General features: G+C 41.2%; 1 protein-coding gene across 3 annotated transcripts in view; it reads left to right on the top strand.

Annotated features, from left to right (window-relative positions):
• Positions 1–22,299, top strand: part of specc1 (sperm antigen with calponin homology and coiled-coil domains 1) — a 68,778-nt gene that overhangs the window by 10,895 nt on the left and 35,584 nt on the right. For 2 of the 3 annotated variants that reach the window (XM_035177768.2, XM_035177769.2), the window contains exons 2-3: positions 4,143–4,328; positions 4,499–4,634. In XM_035177768.2, coding sequence (XP_035033659.1) covers positions 4,167–4,328; positions 4,499–4,634 — 298 coding nt within the window. In that variant the 5' untranslated portion in view covers positions 4,143–4,166. Of the gene's footprint in view, positions 1–4,142; positions 4,329–4,498; positions 4,635–12,553; positions 12,984–22,299 lie in introns of those variants that run through there. The other variant, XM_035177770.1, reaches the window with a different exon arrangement.

Here is a 22,299-nt window from a genome sequence, read left to right as displayed (position 1 = left end):
ATTAAAAGTTTGGAAGAAAGTGAGAACAACATCTGCTGCTGATGTTTCTGCCAGGTTTCTCACACAACTGTCAGTGAAATGTGGCCTTTGCTTAACTCAAGAATTAGTATATACAAAATGTTTTACAGCATTGGCTAACCAAAGGTGACTGTATTTATGCTTGTGATGTTACAAATTGCAGTATGTTATGTCAAGGCCCATGGTAGCTGTTTTTAAAGTTAAGGTGCCAACCAACCACTGAGCAAAACCACAAAGCATTTTTGAGAGGATGTGATGACACAGCGACATTTAACCGAGTATCTTATAGATCATTTGTTTCTCTCTACCAGTGCATTTAAAAAAACAACCTATGCAACTAACGTATGTAGCTGTTTGCTACTAACCCTATATGACGTGATAATTGCTGTCATTGTTGTCTGACCTGGCTCAGGTCTAACCCTTTGAAAAGAAAATACATACAGAGCATGAATGTCATTGAACTTCTTTTAGATCTGAAAAACAGCACAAATAATTAATTGTAGGAATTTAAAACACCTGTAAATCTGTGTTAAAGTGAAGCCATAGTTTAGGACAAAAGTCTAAAACAGCGTAGTAACAATATGAAACTGTGGAACAGCACATTCAAAACCGAATAAATAACAAGTCTTCAAAAACAAACTGTAAACGTGCAACCACAGAATACCTTTCCCTCTATCTTTCATGAAATATTGCCAAATTGTTGACATTTTAGCAAAAGCTAGCTACCGGAAATCACTTCCTCTTTGATGCTGTAGAAACGGTACTTGCCAGGGGCAGTACAGCGCAAGTGCTGTTTTGAAGCGGCTAAGAAGAAGTGATTTCTGGAATAAGAAAATTGCAGAGCAAAGCAAAGCAGCACAGTCACTCAATGCTCTTAGCCTAATAAAGTGCCATCACAGTTAGGCAGCAGGTTTTGCAGCCCGCTGTAGAACTGCAGTTACCTTTTTAAGGTCTGTATCAACGGCAGTGACAGTGCGTTCGCTCTTATGCACAGAATGTTCCTGGCGCTGGGAGATTTTATTTCACTCCCATGTGCTCCATATTCTACACAAAAACATCAAGTGAACATTTAAGGGGTGGTGCACATGGCTCGTCCTGCAGTGTACCAGAACAGCCCACATTTAAGGTCAGAGAATGGTCAGGGCTGGTTAGCTCGGATTTCCTTCCATAATCTGAGGCAATTTGTGGTTGTGGCGAGCTGAGCTGGACAAGTTACATATTGGCTCAATGAATGTGTACATGCAAGGTATTTTCTCTGTTACAGTATATACTGTAGTAGGGGGTTGTACAGAGTAATTATTGGTTTTGTCTCAACATCTATCCTATTTTTGCTGAGCAGTATAGTTCTACTGCAAGTAGTAAAAATATAAATACCACTTTTTTCGTACAACTAAATTATAGTAATTGTTGTCATGAATAATGGGTAGAATATAGGACTGGCGTCACGATATCTTATTTGACATGTCAAATTTGACCTATTGTTTATCTTGACTTTAGAAATTTGCACGAGTTTTGATCTTGGTTGTGTGAAGAAAGCACATCATCCTCTCCCACAGGGTTGATTCAGATCAGGTGATATTCAAGAGACTGTTTCAACCAGACCAAAACAGATAAGTATCAGCTGGTATTGACTCCTCGTGCTTTCTCCTTATCTCATCGCAGCAGTGAAGTCAAGCAGCAACCGTCAGAAAATGTCAAAGAACCTACTCTGTCACATATTTAGCCTTTTACAGTCATCAGCCCGTTTTTGGAAGCAATATAATTAGAGTCAATGATAACCCATTACTTATGGCTGTGGAGACCACAAATTACATTTGGTTTTCTAATTTAGTATTTTCAGAGCAAATTCAATATTTAGCTTTTTGTTTTGTTTTGTTTAAGCCACAATGTCATAATCTTACATGTTGGTGTGTGGTTAAGTTCAGTAAATGTTTGTCATTTTTGTAAGCTGAGTTGCTTTTAAATAGAGATACCAAAGTCACTGTCTTAATTCTGGGTTTGTTCAAGTTCACAATACAACTTTGCTGTGTGTCTCTGACAGACATTTTAGCTTGGTAACTGGGTCGTTTTAGAGTAAGTGGGACACAGCTCTGGCTTCTAAGAATCAAATCTTTGCAGAGTAATATGGAGATGCATAATTGAGTGGTCCAAAGAAGATGGATGAGTCTATAACACGCTCTAGTGTTTAAGCTGGTTTAACCTTTACATGCTTGTTTTCAATCATTACATTTCACAACTCTCTGATTTAATCTGTTATTTGTAGTTCAGTTTCCCCTTTTATTTCTAGAACTAAAAAAATATAGCGTCAATGGGAACATCCTCAATTTTGCCTGGCTTCCTCATTGAGGCGACATCAAGATGAGAGCAGGTTAAGAAGCAGGTCAAACGTGTGCTTGGCAAGGAGCGGTGCTCTAACCATGAAAGCTGATCTGAGGGGAGGGGAGCTATCACACAGCTGAGGTCTGATACCGCCCGGACAGGGGGGTTAGTCAGAGGATCTTGCCTTGAGAGGTCTTCGTATCATATGATGGACCAGCAGGCTCTCATACAGGCAAATAAACAAAGTGCATACATTGTGTTCTTAATAAAAGTCCTTAATTCTCAAAGCAGCAGTGTAAAATGTCCCGACCTTAGATGGCAACAGTTACTGACGGGTATCTCTTTAATGTACTTGTAGTTGGCTCAGGCCCTCTCTGCGCCTTTTAAGCATAATATCATTATTTTTTAGGTCTGCCGCTGACTATTGGCTACTGCAGATTTTTTATTGCGGCATCACTTGTCCTGCCTTTAGCTGTCATGATGCCACAAACACAACATTTCAGGCACTGCAGCAAAACAACAAAATATATGTGGTTACGATCAGAGGTTAAGATGCTGTCCTTTTTGCCGGCCATGTCCGGAGATGGCTTGTTCACGTGCATGCAGAGAGGAGAGGGTTTCCCCATGTCTGTCAGAGGCAGAGGATCAGATAACCTCAGCCCTGATCAATGAGTCAGCCCGTCCTCTGGGAGTTGCAGAGCTTTTTACCAGTGCACTCTCCTCTGGGTTAAGTGCACTTCACCATCCCTCCATTTCCTACAGCCACTCGTTGTCCAGATAAGTACATTTCCTTCTGGACATCACATTGCACACCTTTAACTGTCTGTGTGACCACATCCTGTTGGAGTGGGAAAAACGAAACTACCAGCTGCCATCTGTAGCAACTCTTGGCTTGTATATTTTTGGAATGGTCACAAATGCCATTGTTTGACAGTTCTAGCACAGTGTAGTGTTCGTATTCACAAAATGCAAAGATATACTGCCTGTTGTTCTGTGCTTCCCTCCGTGGTTTTATAGCACACAGGGAACAATTCAAATTATTACTCATTCAGAGTAGTTGTATTGCAATTTTTTTTTTTTTATAATATGATTATTGTAAAACATTTGAACTAATTACCTCCACTGTCCTGTGTCACCCCCTATCTATCTGTTTGTTGGTTGGTTGGTTTGTATGTTTGTTTGTTTCACAAAAAATTTACAAAACTACTGGATGGATTTCCGCAAAACTTGGTTGAGGAATGTGGCATGAGTCAGTGAACTTTTGTCACTTTCCTTAAATTTGTGACATAGGGTGTTTATTTTCTGACGTTTTCACTGATTTCCCAGGGGAAAATGTATGGATCTTGTTGAAAAAATATTTCGGGAACTGATTGTGTTTGCAAATTGTTGCAATTTGATTGAAAGTAAAAGGACGGTTTGGCCTTGGTGAAGGTATGCCCTTAATAAGTGCTATGCTAGTTTTAGACGTTTTTATGTTTTTTTTGTCAGTGGTGTCAAAAGTAATTTTTAAGGACAAAAAGTTTTGATGGTCTCATGTTTGTAAAAAGTGCTTCTTTAGTTAATGTTCATATTTGCTCAGTGCTTCCTTGAGGCATACAGTAGACAGTGGTGTGCTGTGTTAAAATAGAGCAACCTTCAGATAGACGATACTGACAGTCTGTGTTGGAGGAATCTGCCCACCAGCTCTGATCTGCTGCACTGCAGTGAATACACAGGCATATCAATACTTCGGTTTTTTCTTCTAGATAACAGTTTAGAAGGTTTTCGTAACTTCATGTTTTCCTTTTTCTCTGGACGTTTCTCAGGTGTACTTTAACTGACAAACAGCCATGCTCAAAGCGGGCGCCACCAAGGTGGGGCTGCCCAAGCCCGGACTCCAGGAACGGGCGAAGCAAGCCTCCTTGGTCCCCTCCTCTTCCTCAACCACCTCTACAGCCATGAAGACCTCCAGATCCTCCAGCATGCTTGCCTCAGAGCAGCGCCTCAGCAGGGTGAGTCATGAGCACATTGCAATTTACCACTAATATGGTGATACATTTACATCAAGGATGTCAGTTTGAATGAAATAACAGACATTATTCAGGACATCAGGACATTATTGTAACATCATTAGACCCGTAATGATGGTATTAACAGCAGATGTGTTTCTATGTGTTTCTAGCTGAAGAGAGCGAGCAGTGACGATGCGTTGACAAAGCCTGCGCTGGGAGCTGCTGCCTTTGGCTCACGGATGAAGAAAACTGTGACCACTGGCGCCATCTCAGATCTGGCCGAGGCCCGTCCCCGCAGCCTGTCTGGTAAGGGACCACAATAAATACAGAGGAATGAAAAATATAATGAAAAACATGAAAACATAACTGAATACCTATGGGATGTTTCGGACCATGTTCAACAGAGCTCCCCACCACCATTGTCAAAACACCTAATGACACCTGTAGAGTTTAAGACCGACTCAACACTATAGTTGTTCTGGTGGCTCAAGGTTGCCCAACATTATACTATTGCACTCTTACTGTTTTGGTTTGATGTTTTTAAAAAGCAATATAACGCTGAAAGCATGGGAAAGAGCTGTAATCCTCAAAAATGTTGACGTGATCCTTAAATTGCATCAGGGTTTAGAGATTATCACAGTAAACACTATGGTAAGAATGTAACTAACCACAATAGGCCACTAGAGGGCCACATTACACCACTTAAATCCCAGTACACACAGTCAGTGCTGGTGGTAACTGCCTTCTTTACACTTCTCTTTCTTCTGTCTCTTTCTTCCTGCTTGGTTGGCACTGGTGAGGTGCAGGTGGCTGAGGACTAGGGTTGCCTGGGTTTTGATCCAAAACTGAGAGACTGGGTGCATTCATAGTCTGCTCCTTGGACAATATCTGCTCATTTTTTTTCTATCCAAGTGCAAGAGAGGAAAAAATGATGTTGCTGTGGTTATTGGCTGGTGTTTTTTTGTGTTACTTTGCTTCAGTGTGTGAAGTGTATGTACTTGTGTGCATTGTTTATGTATTGTGGTTTATATTATGGTCTTTTCATGTGCCTTATCACTGAAGGAACAAAGCTCTTAAGTAAAGGAGCACATACTGTATGTGACAATAGCTTTGTTATGATATATACACATACAGTAAATGCTGCGTAAGCACACATGATTTTCGACAAACCTTTAGATTCAGCTCCACTGTAGTTGTGGAATTAAGTAAATTGATTGTTCAAATTGTTAAAAAGTCACCTTAAATATAAAACCTGTAAGTGTAAGCCGGCGCAGTATCAGTTATCAAGGTTATACAGTTACCTAGTATTTTGTGTAAACTTACGTCAGGGGAAAATGAATGTGTTATTTTGGGTAGTAACCTTTTGTTTATCATAATAATGATAAAAGAAATTGTCTGTTTACATGATGTCATATTTATATATGGCCAAACATGAATCAAGCCTTCCTGTGAAGTGGCTTGTTTACTGTAACAGTGCATTCACATGCTCTTCAGAAGCTCCCATTTCACCAGTTGCAAAGTTGTTCCGACTTTGGTAATTGTATTTATGTGTTTGTCCCATTTAAACAATGCCTTGACACATCTTTCCAATATTTACATGATAATGAAGAGCAAAGAAATAGGATCAGGTGTGACAGGCAAAGAGATATACAGATAGATAAATGTATGCACATCAATGATAACAAATATTTGTCTTGGCTAAAAGGTATTGTGTTAGGCGCTTGTGAGAGATCAACATACACAAGTGACAAAAGTGCAACATTTAAGAAGTCTGCATTAGAAGCTACTATTTAGAGCTGTAAAACGTAGTTAATTGGTTTATAAGTGATGGCCTCAGAAACTCGACTTTGCGAGTTGTGAATTTTCCCAGTTTTTTTTTTTATGAATATTCCGTCACCACATGAACGCACAATATTCACCTATCACAAATGTATTGATTAATAATATTTACTTATTATTTAACCTAATCCCTGTCAGCTGTCTATGTACTGTACAAATTTAACCTTATACAGTTTTTCACAACTGTGCTGTGCCATAGCAAGCGTTGCTGTCATATGGCTGTCATATGGCTAACACAGCAAACAGTCAACACTGTGATGTCGGTGAGATGCTTTTGTATTTGCTCTCTTTCTCTACCAGATTGTTCACCTGTGTGCAGCTATCTGTAAAGGTGTGGCAAAAATGAAGGGAATGAATTAAACCAAGATTTGCACCAGCAATAATTCAAGTGACATTGTGGTTGTGGTGTTAGCATGTGAAGGCCAGAAGAAGGGTGGAGATACCTGACAGACCACATCTTTGTGATAATATGCCTCAGAGGAAATGCAACACATTGCTGTTGTTGGGACTCTGTGGCCCATTCCATCCATGTTCCCTTTCTGTGATTGAATCACATTTCTGTGTGTGTTGGACAAATATGGATGTTGATAATGACAGGGATTTGGTTGCAGTAATTATTGTTGTTCAGAGCACACTCCTCAGTGAGGGATATAACTGTGTTTGTTTATGGGGGCTCATCTCCGCAGCGTGTTGATCCTGTGCTCTCGTGAGATTTGTCTTCAAAGGTTTTTGCTGCTGGAGCAAAAATAATTGAATTCTACTTGACAAAAGACTCTGGAGGAGCCTAGAACCCAGGGCCAAGTGAGGCCCTCAGCTCTTTCAAACACAATTAGACCATGATCAGCTTTCACTGGACTGAGTGCTAATTAACCAAAGTTTTTTTTTTTTTCTTTTCACACCCCAGGACAGGAACAGGATCCCACTTTGTGCCGTTCATGATAAATTCATGATTTAAAACGTACTGCATCTGACCTAGTTTTACTGTCTAATTACTGGTAACCAACCAAAGCTGAGGAGAGGATTTATGTTAAATACAACGTTTATTGGTAAAAATAAAACCATCTTTAAAAGAGGGCAGAGTGGTTTACTTTCTATGAAATAAGCTGCCCCTTTTTATTTAGCTTGCTTTGTATTGTAGTCGACGATTGCGATGTTAATATCATCTGTCAGATTGGATGTTTGTTTTTCCCAGAATGTTATCCTCAGTGTCTTAGCCTCAAACACAATAACCAGCTTTATTTACTTTTATGTTCCTAATTAAATATTATTGATGGTTTGATCTCATCAAACATATAAGATAAGATTAGATGGACTTATAGATAGAGCATATTATAAGCAAAAATATAAAGTGTATATGGAGTAAATGCAGAACCAGTTCTTACTAGAAATACCAATTGAAATAAAAACTTTCCTGAGCTATTAAACTGATACTAAAGTGGCAATAGAAAGGAGTAATGACAATGGTAATAGGAGTAACATTGCACATGATAATGAACATAATATGATTAATATAATGTTTGCACATAAATAGTAATTATCATATTACTTATTATTATTATTTCTCTCAGTGTCGGAATATGAGTAGTTGTCCAATTAGGAGTGGTGATAATTTGAAAATTTATCAGTGTTGATATTTCATCTAAGTTGCTGCACTGAATGTATTTTCTTTATGAAATACTCTCAAACTGGTATTAATTCCCAGTTAGTATAATATCCTATACTCGTGTATAACTGTAGACACATGGCAAGAGTGGTGGTTTTGCTCAACGTGACGTTCCCATCAGCTCGTCCACCTGGGCTGGGAGTGGGACTCTACGAAGCCACTTGTCAAGACGTATGAAGGCAGACAGTGAGAGGATGTGTCAAACAGGTTACAGAAAGCGAGCTAATCAGCAAGTGGAAAATCAAATCGGACACCTGAAAGAGCAGTGATGGTAAACTATGCATGCAGGCAAGCAGTGACAGTCATCATTTAGTCTGCTGCCTGCTTCTAAGTGACTGCACCTGACCTGAGAGGTCTGCTGAAATATCCACACTGGGGAAATGCCATGATTTGAATATAGATTGAGGTGATGATCTGTGGTATTTTCAACTCTTTGACATAAAGCGCATTTATTCATGTGGAAGGGAGTAAAAACATCTCTCTGAAGATGGTTTAGTTTGTGGATGAAAAATTTCAAAAATTGCATCATGACATTTTGGAATAAACATGTTCTGGACTTATTGGGCTCTATGACACAGAGCAACGATTATTCATCATGATGGAAAGTAATCGAGGCTTTTCTCAAAGGCTGTCAAGTACATGTTGTGATTAGACTGTGGTTGCATGACAGACTCTTTACTGAGCAGCAAAAACAAATATGTTGTATGGAGAAAGAAAAAAATGCAACTTCTTTTTTTCCCCCTCACAAATGATGCACTCCATTTTTGTGCAACACCAAATCTAGTGTCATCTTTTTATGGACCGTAATTTGCACCCACATCACATCACATTGAGCAAATCATTAATTAAACGTTAGGAATGAGGGCGGCAGTGGTGAGATGCAGTATTTATTTTCACAAGCTCCATCAGAACTAGGTCGTGCCTGGGATACTGTGCATACATAGAAAATCAAAGAAACAACACAGATGATAATTATGCTAATCCCTATCATTTTGAAACTACTGCAGTGCTTTGAGAGCGCACATTTTCTCACATCTTTTTATAATCATGGAGCTGATATGTGATGCCCTCTTTCCCTGGATGAAATCAATCCAACCTGCCTACGCTAGGCATAAACTGCTATTTTTAATCTTGATCTTTTAAAATATTTTGTGGTACCTTCTCATCTCCAATTCCTACCAGATATCAGCCAGCATGTACCTGCAAATGACAGATCTCATTGTAGTTACTATATAAGTGTGATAAAATGATTAAAAAAAAACATTATCTATAAAAGAACATTATTCAAACAGACTGAATATGATTTCATAATGCAAAGAACATAAAGAACAACTTGAGGGTATAAATCAGTACACACAAACGCTGAGTGACAGTCTTGACCGACAGTCTGACCCCACCCTTTTCTGCCCTCGCAGCATGCCGCACTATCAAAACTGTTGTTTTTGCTAATGGGGTCTTGTCCCCATCCTCAGTTGGCACTTTACCAATTCTACCATGCTGTCAGACAACGGGTTAAAACCCAGCCACGTCCTGATAACTTATTTAAAACGTGTCATCAATAATTCAGCAAAGCTTTCACTCGGAGAGGAGTCCCTGTGGAGCGTGCATGGAGAAGAGACAAAAGATAAGACTTCCTGCTCTATAAATAACAAGCCCAGTAGGGGTGGCAGCAGGGCATAACTTTGTAAACTGGCACTTCATTGACAGGCATTTTCTACACCTCTTTTCCTTCGATGCGTGCACACTGATCGTTAATAGTAGTGATAAGCGTCACATAAAAGTCCCTAAGAAAATCTTTACTGCTTTAGATTGTCTTAAATAACAAGTGTCCGCTTGTAAACACTTCTTCAGCGTGTATCTACCTCTACTAATACTTCACCTTTATGTATTTTTCTACTGCTGCTTTTGAAAGTTGTTTTACAGTTTTGTTTCAGTGGTGATACCTCAGACAATAGATTTGAAGAGTCAGCACCACTAGCATCACAGTGGCATCACAAAGACTGTCGTAGGAGATTATATGTTTATTATACAAATAAATGTTTGCAAAAATAAACTTTTATGTAATAATTTTGAGTTCTCGTACAGGGATTGTTGTAATAGTAGGATTTTTAAATGTTTGTAGTGTTGTGTTTAAGCGTTGTTTTCATAGTGTGTTCCCTGTTACATTTGTGTATATTTGCAGAATCTAGTATCACATTTTGCCTTCAGGTAAAATTGAGAGCAAACATTTTGAGTCTTTGACTGCACATCTGAAAACACGTGCACCTGTCGGTGTCAGTGGGTTTCTGCTGCAAGGCTTCGTTCTGAGTGGGTGGCACATGTCAGGGTTATACTGTCACTTCAATGAGCATGAAGACCAAAGTGAATGATCAGGATCAGCTTAGCTTTAAGGGGACTGTTGGGTCTTGGTCGGGGGTATGCACTTAGCTTACTACTATAGTTTTTTGCTTTGTCATTCTTTATTAATCCATCAACCTAACCTAACACAGGTGACTATTTGTGTTGTCTTCCTGCCTCTGCTGTAGGAAAGGTCTGTTGTCAGAGAGTGATGGACACAAGGTTCCTCTTAGTTTGTTAGTCACATGTGAGTGTTGTTGGCAACATCAGATCACTTTCTGTTCCTGATTCATCCGCTCGTAGTCTGCATCATTTCCTTATAGCGCCAATTGACTGTCGGGAGAGATAGGAGAGGATGGATTTATGAAGAAAATGTCAGTTGACCTCAGCAGTCTCAGTCAAGGAGAAGAAGAGCGTGTGTGTGTGAGTGTCACTGCCCAACTCAGACTCCAGACACCAGTAATGTATTCCCAGCAGGGCCCTGTCTGTGTGTGTCCGGGTTTGTGAGGCATCAGAGGGGAGAAGTATGGTGCTCGAGCTCCTCATATCTGTCAGATGAATTAATCAAACATGGCTCAGTTCACTGGGACGCCTCAACCTGCATAAGCACTCAGCCATGACAGACGCACACTGGCACAAACAGCAAGAAGACATATAAGGGTGAGCATGCAGATGGACACTTAAAAGTATGCATGCAAAGTTACCCACACCTTCTGCGTCCTCCATACTGTCCTATCTTAGAAGTATGATATACAGTATGCTCATTTACTCCTCCGTTTATTATGCATGCAGTATAGAAAGGATTATGGTAAGCTGCGATAGCTTTACACCTACTCAACACTGTGGGTTTGTTTCAAAGGCCAGAATTAACACTGTGTTTACAGATCAACTCAGACATAAAGACACCTAGCCCTGTTTTAGGTTTGTTGACCAGAGTTTTGGCATCAAATCTGAAATTCCTCTCTTTGTGACCCCACTAAGTCCCCATAAAGATGCACGACAGAGTGAAATGGTCTTGCCAGATCTTGAAAGAGGCCTGAAGGACCCACAGAGATGGACGTCCTGCGGTGAGGAGAACATTCTTAGCTGGATTACTGGCATGTTTGTTTACTGAGGTGAATGTGCTGCTCCAAGATTAGGAGAGAGGAGAATATTAAGAAAGGGAGAGCAAACTCTACCAGCGATGTGTGCATCATTTATAAGATATGAAAGGTTTGGAACCAGCCGTGTACAGTATTGTATCAAACAGTTAAGTATTCATCCTGACGTTCGCAGAATCACGATGCAAACTAGCCATTCTTTACAGCCTGTGGATAATTTTTAAAAGGCTTCTCTGGAGCTGAGAGTATTTTATGCATCAAATACATTTTTCACTTTCATTTTCATGGTTCTTCTCAGCGGTGAGCAGGAATGAAAAGGGCTGGTAGCTCTGAGCTTATGCAACACACTGTAGGTGCCCATACACCTAAAAATATCAGTGCTTATCTGTGTCAAGTATGGCTTTAAAAAAATATAGTAAAGTAAGGATGAATTTTGAATTTTGGTTTCTGATGAATAATACTTCACACTGACTTGTGCTGTTGGCTAAGAGGGTTTCAATGATTGATAATCACAATAACATACTGTATCACGGATTAAATTATGTAATTATTAACTGTCAACTGAGGTTGGATGAAACACTGGCTGTCACAAGTAGAGCCAAACTGATTTATCAGCTGGCTGATATCAAGCCATCCTAATACCAACTTCACCCAACCTCACCAAAGCTAGCACATTCCCCCCCCGTCCTGATACACATGTACAGGCACACTCACATAGACACACACACATGCCTGCTATTGTCTCCTGCTGGGCGTCCTGCAGGGGGAAAAGAACAGAGTCTGGGGTGGCCTCTGATCCCCGGCACAGCATCTCCTCTCCCCATTTATGAAGACATCTGTTGGGTAATGGCAGTTGTGATTCTATGTGGGGGGGAGGGAAAGGATGGGAGATTTTGTTAGAGGTCCCAAGCTGCAAGTTCACTTGAAAAAAAAAAGACAAGAGCTGTACTGTCCCCCTCTGCCAAAAACACAAATAGTGCCTTTCCTTTACTTGAGCTCTTCTTTCCTTCCTTTCTCCCTCCACCCTCCTTTCACTCTCTCTCATACTTGTCCTTTCAGTACCAGTGAGAGGGACGGTTCATCTCACCATTGTTTAACTCGTATTGGTGTGAGTAAATTGGCTGACAGCAGTGGGAGGAGGCGTGTGTGTGTGTGTGTGTGTGTGTGTGTGTGTGTGTGTGTGTGTGTGTGTGTGTGTGTGTGTGTGTGTGTGTGTGTGTGTGTGTGTGTGTGTGTGTGTGTGTGTGGGGCCCGGGAAGCCACTCCTCCTCTGAGCTGATTCTAGTCATCACAGCAATAATGAAGTGAACACGACGCTGCCTACCCGCCTGCCTGCCAGTGTGACATACTGTCACTGTTTTGGAGGACGCACACACACACACACACATTCAGAGACACACGCTCACAGTCACTCACTGACAGGACACGCAGCCTGCCTCCTCACAAATGCATACACACACTCGCACAGTCCTGGGAAGGATTGGAGACAAGAAAAGAAGAACAGAAGGAGGGAAGAATACGTCTCATGGTTTCCTCTCTATTTCACTGAGCGCTTTTGGTTGTGGGTGCTGAGCAGAGACAAAAACCTACACACACTCACACACCTCCCCTGCAGCCACGGATTCTTGGATTAGTCCGCCCCGGTGTGGAGTGTGGGAGTCGCGGAGTGGACCACTATGGGGAACCAGGCGGGGAGACAGGAGGAAACAGAGTCAGGTCTGCTTCTCTTGTAGCGTGATGTTCCTCAGCATCACTCGTCCCTCTTTGTGTCTGTCTATCTCTGTTGATGTAAAAGGCAAAGACATTCATTTGTTAAATACAAAAGAATGGAGCTTAATCTCCTGTCATGTCATATTTGAGTACATCTCCGACAGACAGGTCCTGACTAATGAGTGTTGACTACAAAAGAGTACTGACTGATGAGTTCTGATTAATATAGCCTGGAGTTATAGCAGCTGTTTCTACGAGTTTGAGTTTTTCTGTACAGTCATGGATCAGGTGTGTCACGTTTCTGTGTTCAGTCAGTACAGGTCTGTTTGTGTGTATATGGTTGCACCTGTGTGTAGATATTCCGAGACAGGCGGGGGGAAAGGCTGAGTGAGTGCTAAGCATGAGAGAACCTGCCCTCCACTGCTCTGAGCTTGCTGCGCCGCTGTAAGATTTCCATTTCAAAGTCCCTCTGAACTGCACTCAGCAGCAACTTCACAATCGAAACACAACCAAGCTTCTCCTCATTTCTAGCCTCTGAATTCCATAAACAAAACAAGAATTTGCATCTCATGTGTTGTGCATATCCTCCTCATATTTTTACAGTTACAGACAATGCATTTGTACAAATGGAGCTTCATCGTATCTTTGTGCTGGTATGTGATTTTATTTGCATGTTTCCAGCTGAACAAAGTGGATACTGAACAGAGCAGACTCGCACACAGTGGAGTGTTATATCAGCCGTGGGTGTTAAAGCTGCATCATTTCATAGCAGTTGCATGTGTTGCTTGAAGATAGAGCACAGTAGGCTCAGATTGGTGGTAGCAAGCTGCTGCATGCTTGAAAAGATTAGCTCCCAGTTTCTTCTCCAGATGCACATACAGCATACAGTGCAGAGTGCACAGTTAATGCATGATACACAGAACCAATGATTGTAGAATATAGACATAGGAGGAAAGAAGGCTATTAATAATGTCTTTGATTGAACAAGTTATTATGTATTTATTGTTCAAAAATCCAATATTATTCTTGTTCTCCAGGCTATGAAATGTATTTAAACTCTGCTTGGTACAGGACTCCATGATCTTTTTTTTCCAAACCTACCACATGAACCAACGTTATAGCTGACTCAGCTATATGTTGTAAATTGATTGGCTCCCCACTTTGAGCCTCTACAGTAAATGAGAATTGATTATTAAATAGCTTGATTTTTCATTATGTCCACTTGTGATATGAAGCTGTAGATGATTGAGTACTGAGGGAGGGGGTCAGACAAGCCCTTGAATCAATTTTCACAAATATAACAATAGTAAGCATGCAGACTTTTAAACCTTGAATTGAAGCACTAGTTCATTATCTGCTTTGTTTGAACAGCAGGATAATAATGGATAAGAGCAGTGAAGTTTCCACTTTCCATGTTAGCCTCCGTTCTACCCAGATGCTGAAACAGAGCCAGCTGAGGTTTGTCAGACAGAATAACAGCTCTGGTGCTGGGTAAGGAGTAAGCTGTCTGCTGCAGCGATAAGGAGGTTGTTATCAGCAGCAAACTACACCAAAGGCTACTACACTGAGCCTTCCTGTCTCCCCACTGGCTCACCAGGAGAGCAGCCAGGACTAGAGCCTGTGGTCAGCATGTTGTCAGCCGTTGATGAATTGTCAGTAATATATAGTCCAATAACAGTGGGTCTATTTTCAGGACTCAGTCACTCATACCCGTTTTGGCTCAGGATCAAACCGAAGCGAAAACATGTTTGTGTAGTGAGGTAAAATAGATTGTTGTGACTTTCATGACTTTCAAAAATGGTAAAGTTCACACTCTTGTGGTTTCTGCCGAAGTTTGATTGGATGCTTGAAGGGAGCTGTAATGTTTAGGACACTGCCAAAAACATGGAAAAGCAAAGAGTTGGGGATACTATCAATATAGCAGTTGTCACTGGAATAACATTGTTCTTTCTGTTCACAGCAGCACAGCAGCATTAAGGTAATATTTTTGAATGGAGATTGGTATATGGGTGTAGAAACCAAGCTCAGCTAGCTCCATGATAAGGACATCCAAGATTTGTCTGAAAAATCTGAATATAATTTCACTGACTTTTTATATTTTTTAGGACTCTTTAATATATGATAGCCAGATTATTCAGCTGAATAGTGTACTTCCACTTTTAAATACATTTGTGCTGTACTACTTTTAATAGCCCCTCCACAATCATGGCCAACCAGGTGTTTTCACTACATCTTCTTCTTAAGAGTGCTTCACAGGAGTGTGTGGGTGTGTGCACATGATTTGACGTCTCCCAGCATCTCCCGTTAGCTTTGTTGTATCTGTCGGGGTTGGGACATCTCACACATTTGTCATTTTAATTGTGCCAGTTTAGTGACCTCACAAGGTTCCCATCATGGATTATTCCAATGGAGGTCTGATCATGTAAAGCACCTGTGTGTGTGGGGGGGGGGGCTCATTGGGTGTTTTTTTGCTTGCAGGATATTGTTGCTTGTCTAGATTTAGCCGCCATCTTTATCATAGCACGAGAACTAGATTGCATTCCTCCACCTTAACTTCAATCAAGCTACGCCAAATTTCACACATGCATAGATATCAGTTCTCTAAATATGCCTCTATTTTTCATTAAGATCCATGAATTATTAGAAGGAAGAGATGTGTTTTTAGCCTGTGGCAGAAGATGTGTAGACTTTCTGCTATCCTGATGTCAATGGGGAGCTCGTTCAACCGTTTGGCACACAGGACAGCAAACGGTCGTGATTTTGTTGAGGGCCTAGGTGTCCCTCGCAGTGAGGGAGCAGCAAGCCGATTGGCCGATGCAGAGCGGAGTGGACGGGCTGGGGTGTAAGATTTAACCATGTCCCCGATGTAAGATGGGTCCGTTTCACTCTCAGCATGGTACGCAAGTACTAGTGTCTTGAAGCAGATACGGGCAGCCACTGGTAACCAGCAGTGAAGCAGGTGCGGTCTGGGTGGGGGCTACCACAGAGTTGTCGATGGTGATAGTAAGGTCATGGGTGGGAGAGCTCTTCCCTGAAAGGAAAAGTAGGTCGGTCTTCTAAAGGTTGATTTTCAAGGGGTATGCGGACATCCACTGAGGGCTGTGTGTCAGACAAGCAGAGATTTGTGCTGCTACCTGTGTTTCATACTTGGGAAAAGAGAGAATTAGTTGGGAGTCATCTGCGTAGCTGCAGTAGGAAAAGCCATGTGAATGAATAACAGAGCCAAGAGAGTTGATGTACAGAGAAAAGAGGAGAGGACCCAGGATGGAACCCTGAGGGACCCCAGAAGTGAGAGGACAAGGTTCTGAGATCTTCTCTAAGTTACCCGGTAGGTACAGTCTTTGAGGTAGGTTGAGAGCAGGGAGAGAGCAGAGCCTGCGACACCCAGATCCTGAAGGGAGGAAATAAGGATCTGGTGGTTCACCGTGTCAAATGCAGCAGAAAGGTCCAGAAGGATGACCACTGCTCTAGCAGTGTGAAGTTGCTCAGTGACAGCAAGGAGGGCAGTCTCAGTTGAGTGGCCTGACTTGAAACCAGACTGTTGAGGATCAAGAAAGTTGTTCTAGTGTGGATATGAAGAGAGTTGATTAAAGATAGCGCGCTCAAGTGCTTTGGAGAGAAAAGAAAGAAGAGAGACAGGTCTGTAGTTGTTTACTTCAGATGGGCTGAGGGTGGGTTTCTTCAGGAGAGGGTTCACTCTTGCCTCTTTAAGAGAGATAAGGAAGCAACCATTTGACATGGAAGTGTTTATAAGATGGGTGAGAAAAGGAAGAAGGTCGTGAGCAATAGACTGTAGAATGTGAGAAGGGATGGGGTCAAGGGGATAGGTGGTTGTCACCAACATAAAAACCAACAAAAAGCAAATGGACAGGGGTAAAACATAACCTCCTTGGCTTAGGTACTTAGGTCCCAAGAAAAGACCCATTTCACTCATGTGAAGTTAACATTTGTCAATCAAGACACTTCTAACACTGATAGTAAATACATTCCTGTCTTTAGTAATGTCTTTTGAAGCACTGATTCATTGTGCCTGGTGAGTACTGCTCCTAGGCGTAGCAGACACTGACACCGCTGTGAGCAACAAGCCAAAGAATGTGGAAGTGCGTAGATTACTGTGCCATCTCAACACCATATCAGAGGAAATTGACACAGGGCAGGGATTCAACATGAGGAAACAAGTTTGTCCAACTTCTGATAGCAGGGACACCATGAGGAAGTTACATCAGTCATACTTTCCATGGCAGGGAGCAGCTGGTACAGTAAACACACCAGCCATCCCACACTGCTTTGTGTTTGCAGAGGGAGGCGTGCGCTGGTTAAATGTCCTGTTTGTGTAACCAGAGACAACAGACTGACCATCAGAGTTCATTGTAGCCTTTAGGCCTGAGGTCACATCAGAAATCATCAATTTATGGAACTAAAATGTGTGTATGAAACTGACACCCTACGTTACTGGAGCTGGATCTGACATGTAAAGCCACTCAGCCTGTGAGTGTGTGTTCAATGGATAGCAAAGCAAAGTTGTACTGATGAGGTTGGCGTATCTGTCAGATGCTTGCGGCAGTGGTTGATCCTCACTTTGAGATTGTAGAGTTCTGCTGCCTGCTTTTTAGGGTTTTTTCCTATCTTTATTCAAGAACCTGCTCTTTCAGTTTGAGAGCAGGATTTATTGATTTCACCTAATTGGTTTCAAGGCAGGTGGGCAGGACAAGTTAATTCATCATCACTACACCGGACCATCTGTGGGTTGGGGAATGTGATAGACTTGTTGCACAAAAAAAGAAAAATCCCCAAAAAGATCTAAGCGCAAAAGAAAAATTCCAAGAGTAGAGGAGAAATCAAAAAGCAGATTTTTCACGTTCACAAAAACAGCGTGAGCACGAGGAGAAGAGTTGAAGCTTGAGCGCAGGAAAGCTGTCCGAGCAACAAAATATCTGAGTGCAAGCAAGCAGTTTGATCACAAGTAGAGCAAATCTAAGCACAAGTTGGGCTATCAAAGTGTGAGCGCAGAGACTTAATTAAGAGCATTTCAAAATCTGAACATGGAATCAATCAGTCCTGCTGTCAAACTGAAAGACCACACTCTTGAATAAATATAGGAAAAATAAACCCATACCTGCTACCCAGCACTGTCACTACGTGGAGGACAACAGACCCCAAAAAAATTATACCGCCATCAGACTGAGACCTACTGTAATCATGGATTATTGTCTTTCATTCTGTAGATGATGCATCTTTGTTCAGTTACTCCCAAAAGTAGTAGTGGCATTCATTAAAACATTCTCACAAAAAAGGTTGCTCAGCTCATATGAGAGCTTCCTATAAAAGGGCTCTTTCCCTATCAGGTCATGACTGTCAGGAATGAATGAGATGTTGTTCTTCAACTTAATTGTACTCGAATGCACTGCAGAACTGTTTTTCGCTTTATGCAGAATTTGTTGACTCTGTTGGTTAAGTCTCAGACGGTGCATCAATGGAAGAACCATAGCAACTTAAATGGTGGTTGATACTTTGCATCTTGATCTTTCCACAGATTTTGTTTGTATATCCATGTTGTGGTAAATCCAGGAAAGTAAATCCTGCATGTACTTTCCTGGATTCCCCAACAGGAAACATTTATTCTAATACATTGTTTATTATAAAGGTATAAGGCTCAGATAGAAATGAGTTCAGCAGTACTCATTCCAACCTGTTACCCATCACATACACTGCTATAAGCATGCAGTCATTTAAAAAGGCTTATTATTTCTTCATTGAGGGCTGAATTTAACTGTTTTCCATCTGAAGCATTGAGACATTTTCTCTCTCAGTGGGCCGGCTCATGGGCCATGCTATTGGATATATCTCTAGGCTATTGGATCCATAGGCATTGTGAAGCAGAAGGTATCAGCATACGGAAACTGTGTTAAAAGTCTAGGCATGCAGGCCAGTTAAATGATTCAATTAGAATGATTAAAGGAGCACAGGAACCCAGGCCAAGTGGCACTTTGTGGCTCGCCAGCTCTCATGCTGTGCTGCAGAGGAAGCACAGAGCTGTTTGCGTTTCAGTCAGAGGCAAGCAGCTCAGCTGAAAGACACAATCAAGTCTTGCAAACTGTACTTTTTTTTTAAAGGCAGGATGGAAGGTTTCTCCCAGTCAGCTGTTGGCGTATTTGATTAACATGCTGCCTGCTGACACACAGTCACCGCTGTGACTTCAGACTAACACTGTATAAGGGTGTTTGGCTGCACTACGGTTTACAGAGGAGGTTAGAAATACTTGATGTGTTTAACGACATGAAATCTGTTATCAGTCAGGTAATACTTTAATATTTCTTCCTCTTACATTTTCTTGATTTCCAGCCTTTTTTGGATTAGCCAAAACCACAATGTTCAATTCTCTTTTTAAGGCTTCATTATTTCCTTGATATTGAGTAATCTCAAGAGAATAAATATTACTTCACCTTACATCAATATAGAAAGAACTGTGTGTGATATTGCCATTTAACTAGTCTCCAAATTGGAAAGGTTTTGATGTCAATATGAGGACCTAAGAGATAACCGCGTTAGTGAAAATGATTATGAGGCAAAAAAAAAGCAAAAATCGACTGTTGGTTGAATGCTAAAAATTATTTACATGGTTGAGAAAATCCCTTTATGATTGTATAGCAAGTCAAGAACACTTTCCAGGATGTAGGTGGACATATTTCTTTGTCAACAATAAAGAGAAGAAGTCATGACCAGAACCTTGTGCACAAACAAAACTGTTAGAGTTATGGAACAAAAAGAAACAAATCAACTTCTACCAAAATTATGGAAAGACGAAAGTGTGGATAAAAAAGAACAGCTCATGAGCATGGTGCTGGTACTGTTGTGGCTTTGGCATGTATGGCACATGGTTTGTGAATGGTTTCATTGCTGAAAGAAGCGACAAGGTGAATGTCATACAGGAGCATTCTGTGCTCAGATCAATTCAAATACATCCAAACCCATTGGATGACATTTCATCATTCATCCGGACAGAGATCCTAAACATATACGACCAAAGCAACCAAAGAGCTATTCAGGCTAAAGAGGTGGAACATCTTTGTCCGGCTGAGTCACTCACCAGACCAGACTAAATGGCAGGCAGTCATTGACATAGTGATTATCAACAAAATATTAAAAAAATCATAATTTGTGTTTGTTTGAATGGAGCCTACTGTATCTTATATTTAGCATGATTCAGCTGATGCCAGAGAGAAAGATCCTTTGCAGTGCCTAAAATCAATTCAAATCAGTTCAGTGCTTTTTTGTGTAAACAAATAAAAACACCAACAAATAGACACTGGTGAAAACCTAACGTCCTTGGCTGAGGTAACAAGGTAACAAGTGATGCTCTAATGGTTTGCAGTGGCACATTGGACTGTTGTGATACAGTTTACAGAAGCATGCAGGCTAATCTCTGCTCAGCCACTGTGGCAGTCATGGAGCCTCGGCTCTGACTATCTTCCACTTCACTAAGAGGAAAGGAATGCCTGTGAGTCCCAGCAACTGGCAGACGGGCGCCTGTTGACCTATTCCATACCCTGTCAGTCGGACAACAGGAAGGCCAGAGACGCAGACTGGGTTTTCTGTCCCTCGTCTCCACTTCCACCTGACTGAAAAAGAACTGCCCACAACATTTCCTGGAACCCAGAAGGGTTGACAGAAAAGTGACAGCCAGAGATTCCCATCCACCGCTTGTTTTGAGGTGATGAGGCCAGTGCGTCATTTCAGCTGCCAGCTCTCTGGCACTTGACCACCTGCAGTCAGTAATTCAGTGTGACTCCTCACCCGTAACCTTCCTGTTCTGTAAATTGAAGACTCTGTGCACTGGCTGGCTCCAGTTAACGGGCTGGTGCTGGACTCTTTCCAGACACGTAGCTCATGCTGTGGATTTGAAAGCTTATCTTCATTAGAAAGAAAGAAGCCGGCATTGTGCATTACTGTGATCACAGCGCTGACTTCCCATAAAATATCAGAATGCCTTTGGATTACTGGAAGTCAGTCTGAGCAATACAATTAGATAATTAGTTGTAAACCACACAACCATTTCATATACTTTTCATTCATGTTTATTTAAGTTAGCTGAAAGTCTGTCTGTGTATCTATTGTCTAAATCCATTCATTCATTATCTATAGCACTTATCCTTTTAGAGGATATATCATTATTTGCTTCAATCAATATATCGACATTTATTTAGTTTATGGAAAGTTGGAGTGTAAATCACTTTCTTAGACACTGAATAAAAAAAATAACACTCTCTTTCATTGGGAATGATTTTCTTCAAAGCTGGTGTTTCACAGTATTTGCACTTTGCTATCAATAATAGCCAGTCTTCTCACAGTGCATGAGTATTTATTCCCTGCTGGAGGAGAAAAGCTCCTCTGTGAGCCATTTAACTGCCCATTCAACTCCTTTTCACAGATTTAGTGCTTCTCAGAGCTGGTTCCTACAAATGGCTCTGGAGCTGAGCCGGCCTACATCGAAGACGGCACTAAATTAAGACTGAACTGACTCTTATCCACAGGGGTGTTTTATATGTTTGCTTTGATTTGCAAAAGAAAAGATGTGCCCTTGCACATTTACAAAAGATAAATTATTCTAAGAAATGTAGCTTTTGTTCCCCGTTGAACTCAAGAAGATATATACAGATTTAATTTAATTACAATTCCTGCTTTTCATTATAATTTTTTTAAAGAGGGTCCTCTAACGTTTGGTCAGTTGTAGGAATGTCATTTTTAAAATCTTCCTTTCTGGGAGTTTGTCACTTAATACACAAGGCTTTAAAACAACTGTGTTGAAAAAACACCCAAAAATATAACCTGCTCTGCACCTGTGTTTGTACTACAAAATACATTTTGGTATTTGTTTGGCTGGATTAAAATATGGTAATGCGTACTCTACACTATGATAACTATATTTTTGGAAACAGTCTCAGGCCTTGATGTCCAATTCAGAGCTTCCCTAACAACCTGACACACTATTCCAGTTACTCTTTAGCATCTTGCTGTCGTGCATGTGTTGGCTCCTGGCATCAAGACTGGTGTCATTCCTGTGCACACATTAAACAGCTGTTGTGATGTCATGGTTAAAGAGGTGGGCGATCTAAGGATGAGTGAGTTCATGTGCTCCATCTGGGTTTTATTGACTAAGATCAAGAGGAAAACAGAATATGAAGGAAGAGCGAATGAAGAGGCTGTCCCACAGTCCCAGTCCTGACATCACTCATCCTCATGGGAATGGAGTGATTTTAATCACATCGGACACTTCGCTCTCTCTCTCTGTCTAACAGGGACCCATTGTCCCTCTCTTTGTTCC

The sequence above is a fragment of the Hippoglossus stenolepis genome, chromosome 15 (genome assembly GCF_022539355.2).
Source record: "Hippoglossus stenolepis isolate QCI-W04-F060 chromosome 15, HSTE1.2, whole genome shotgun sequence".
NCBI classification, from domain to species: Eukaryota; Metazoa; Chordata; class Actinopteri; order Pleuronectiformes; family Pleuronectidae; genus Hippoglossus; species Hippoglossus stenolepis.
The sequence above is the reverse complement of the archived record's forward strand: the minus strand, read 5'-3'. Positions and strand labels throughout refer to the sequence as shown.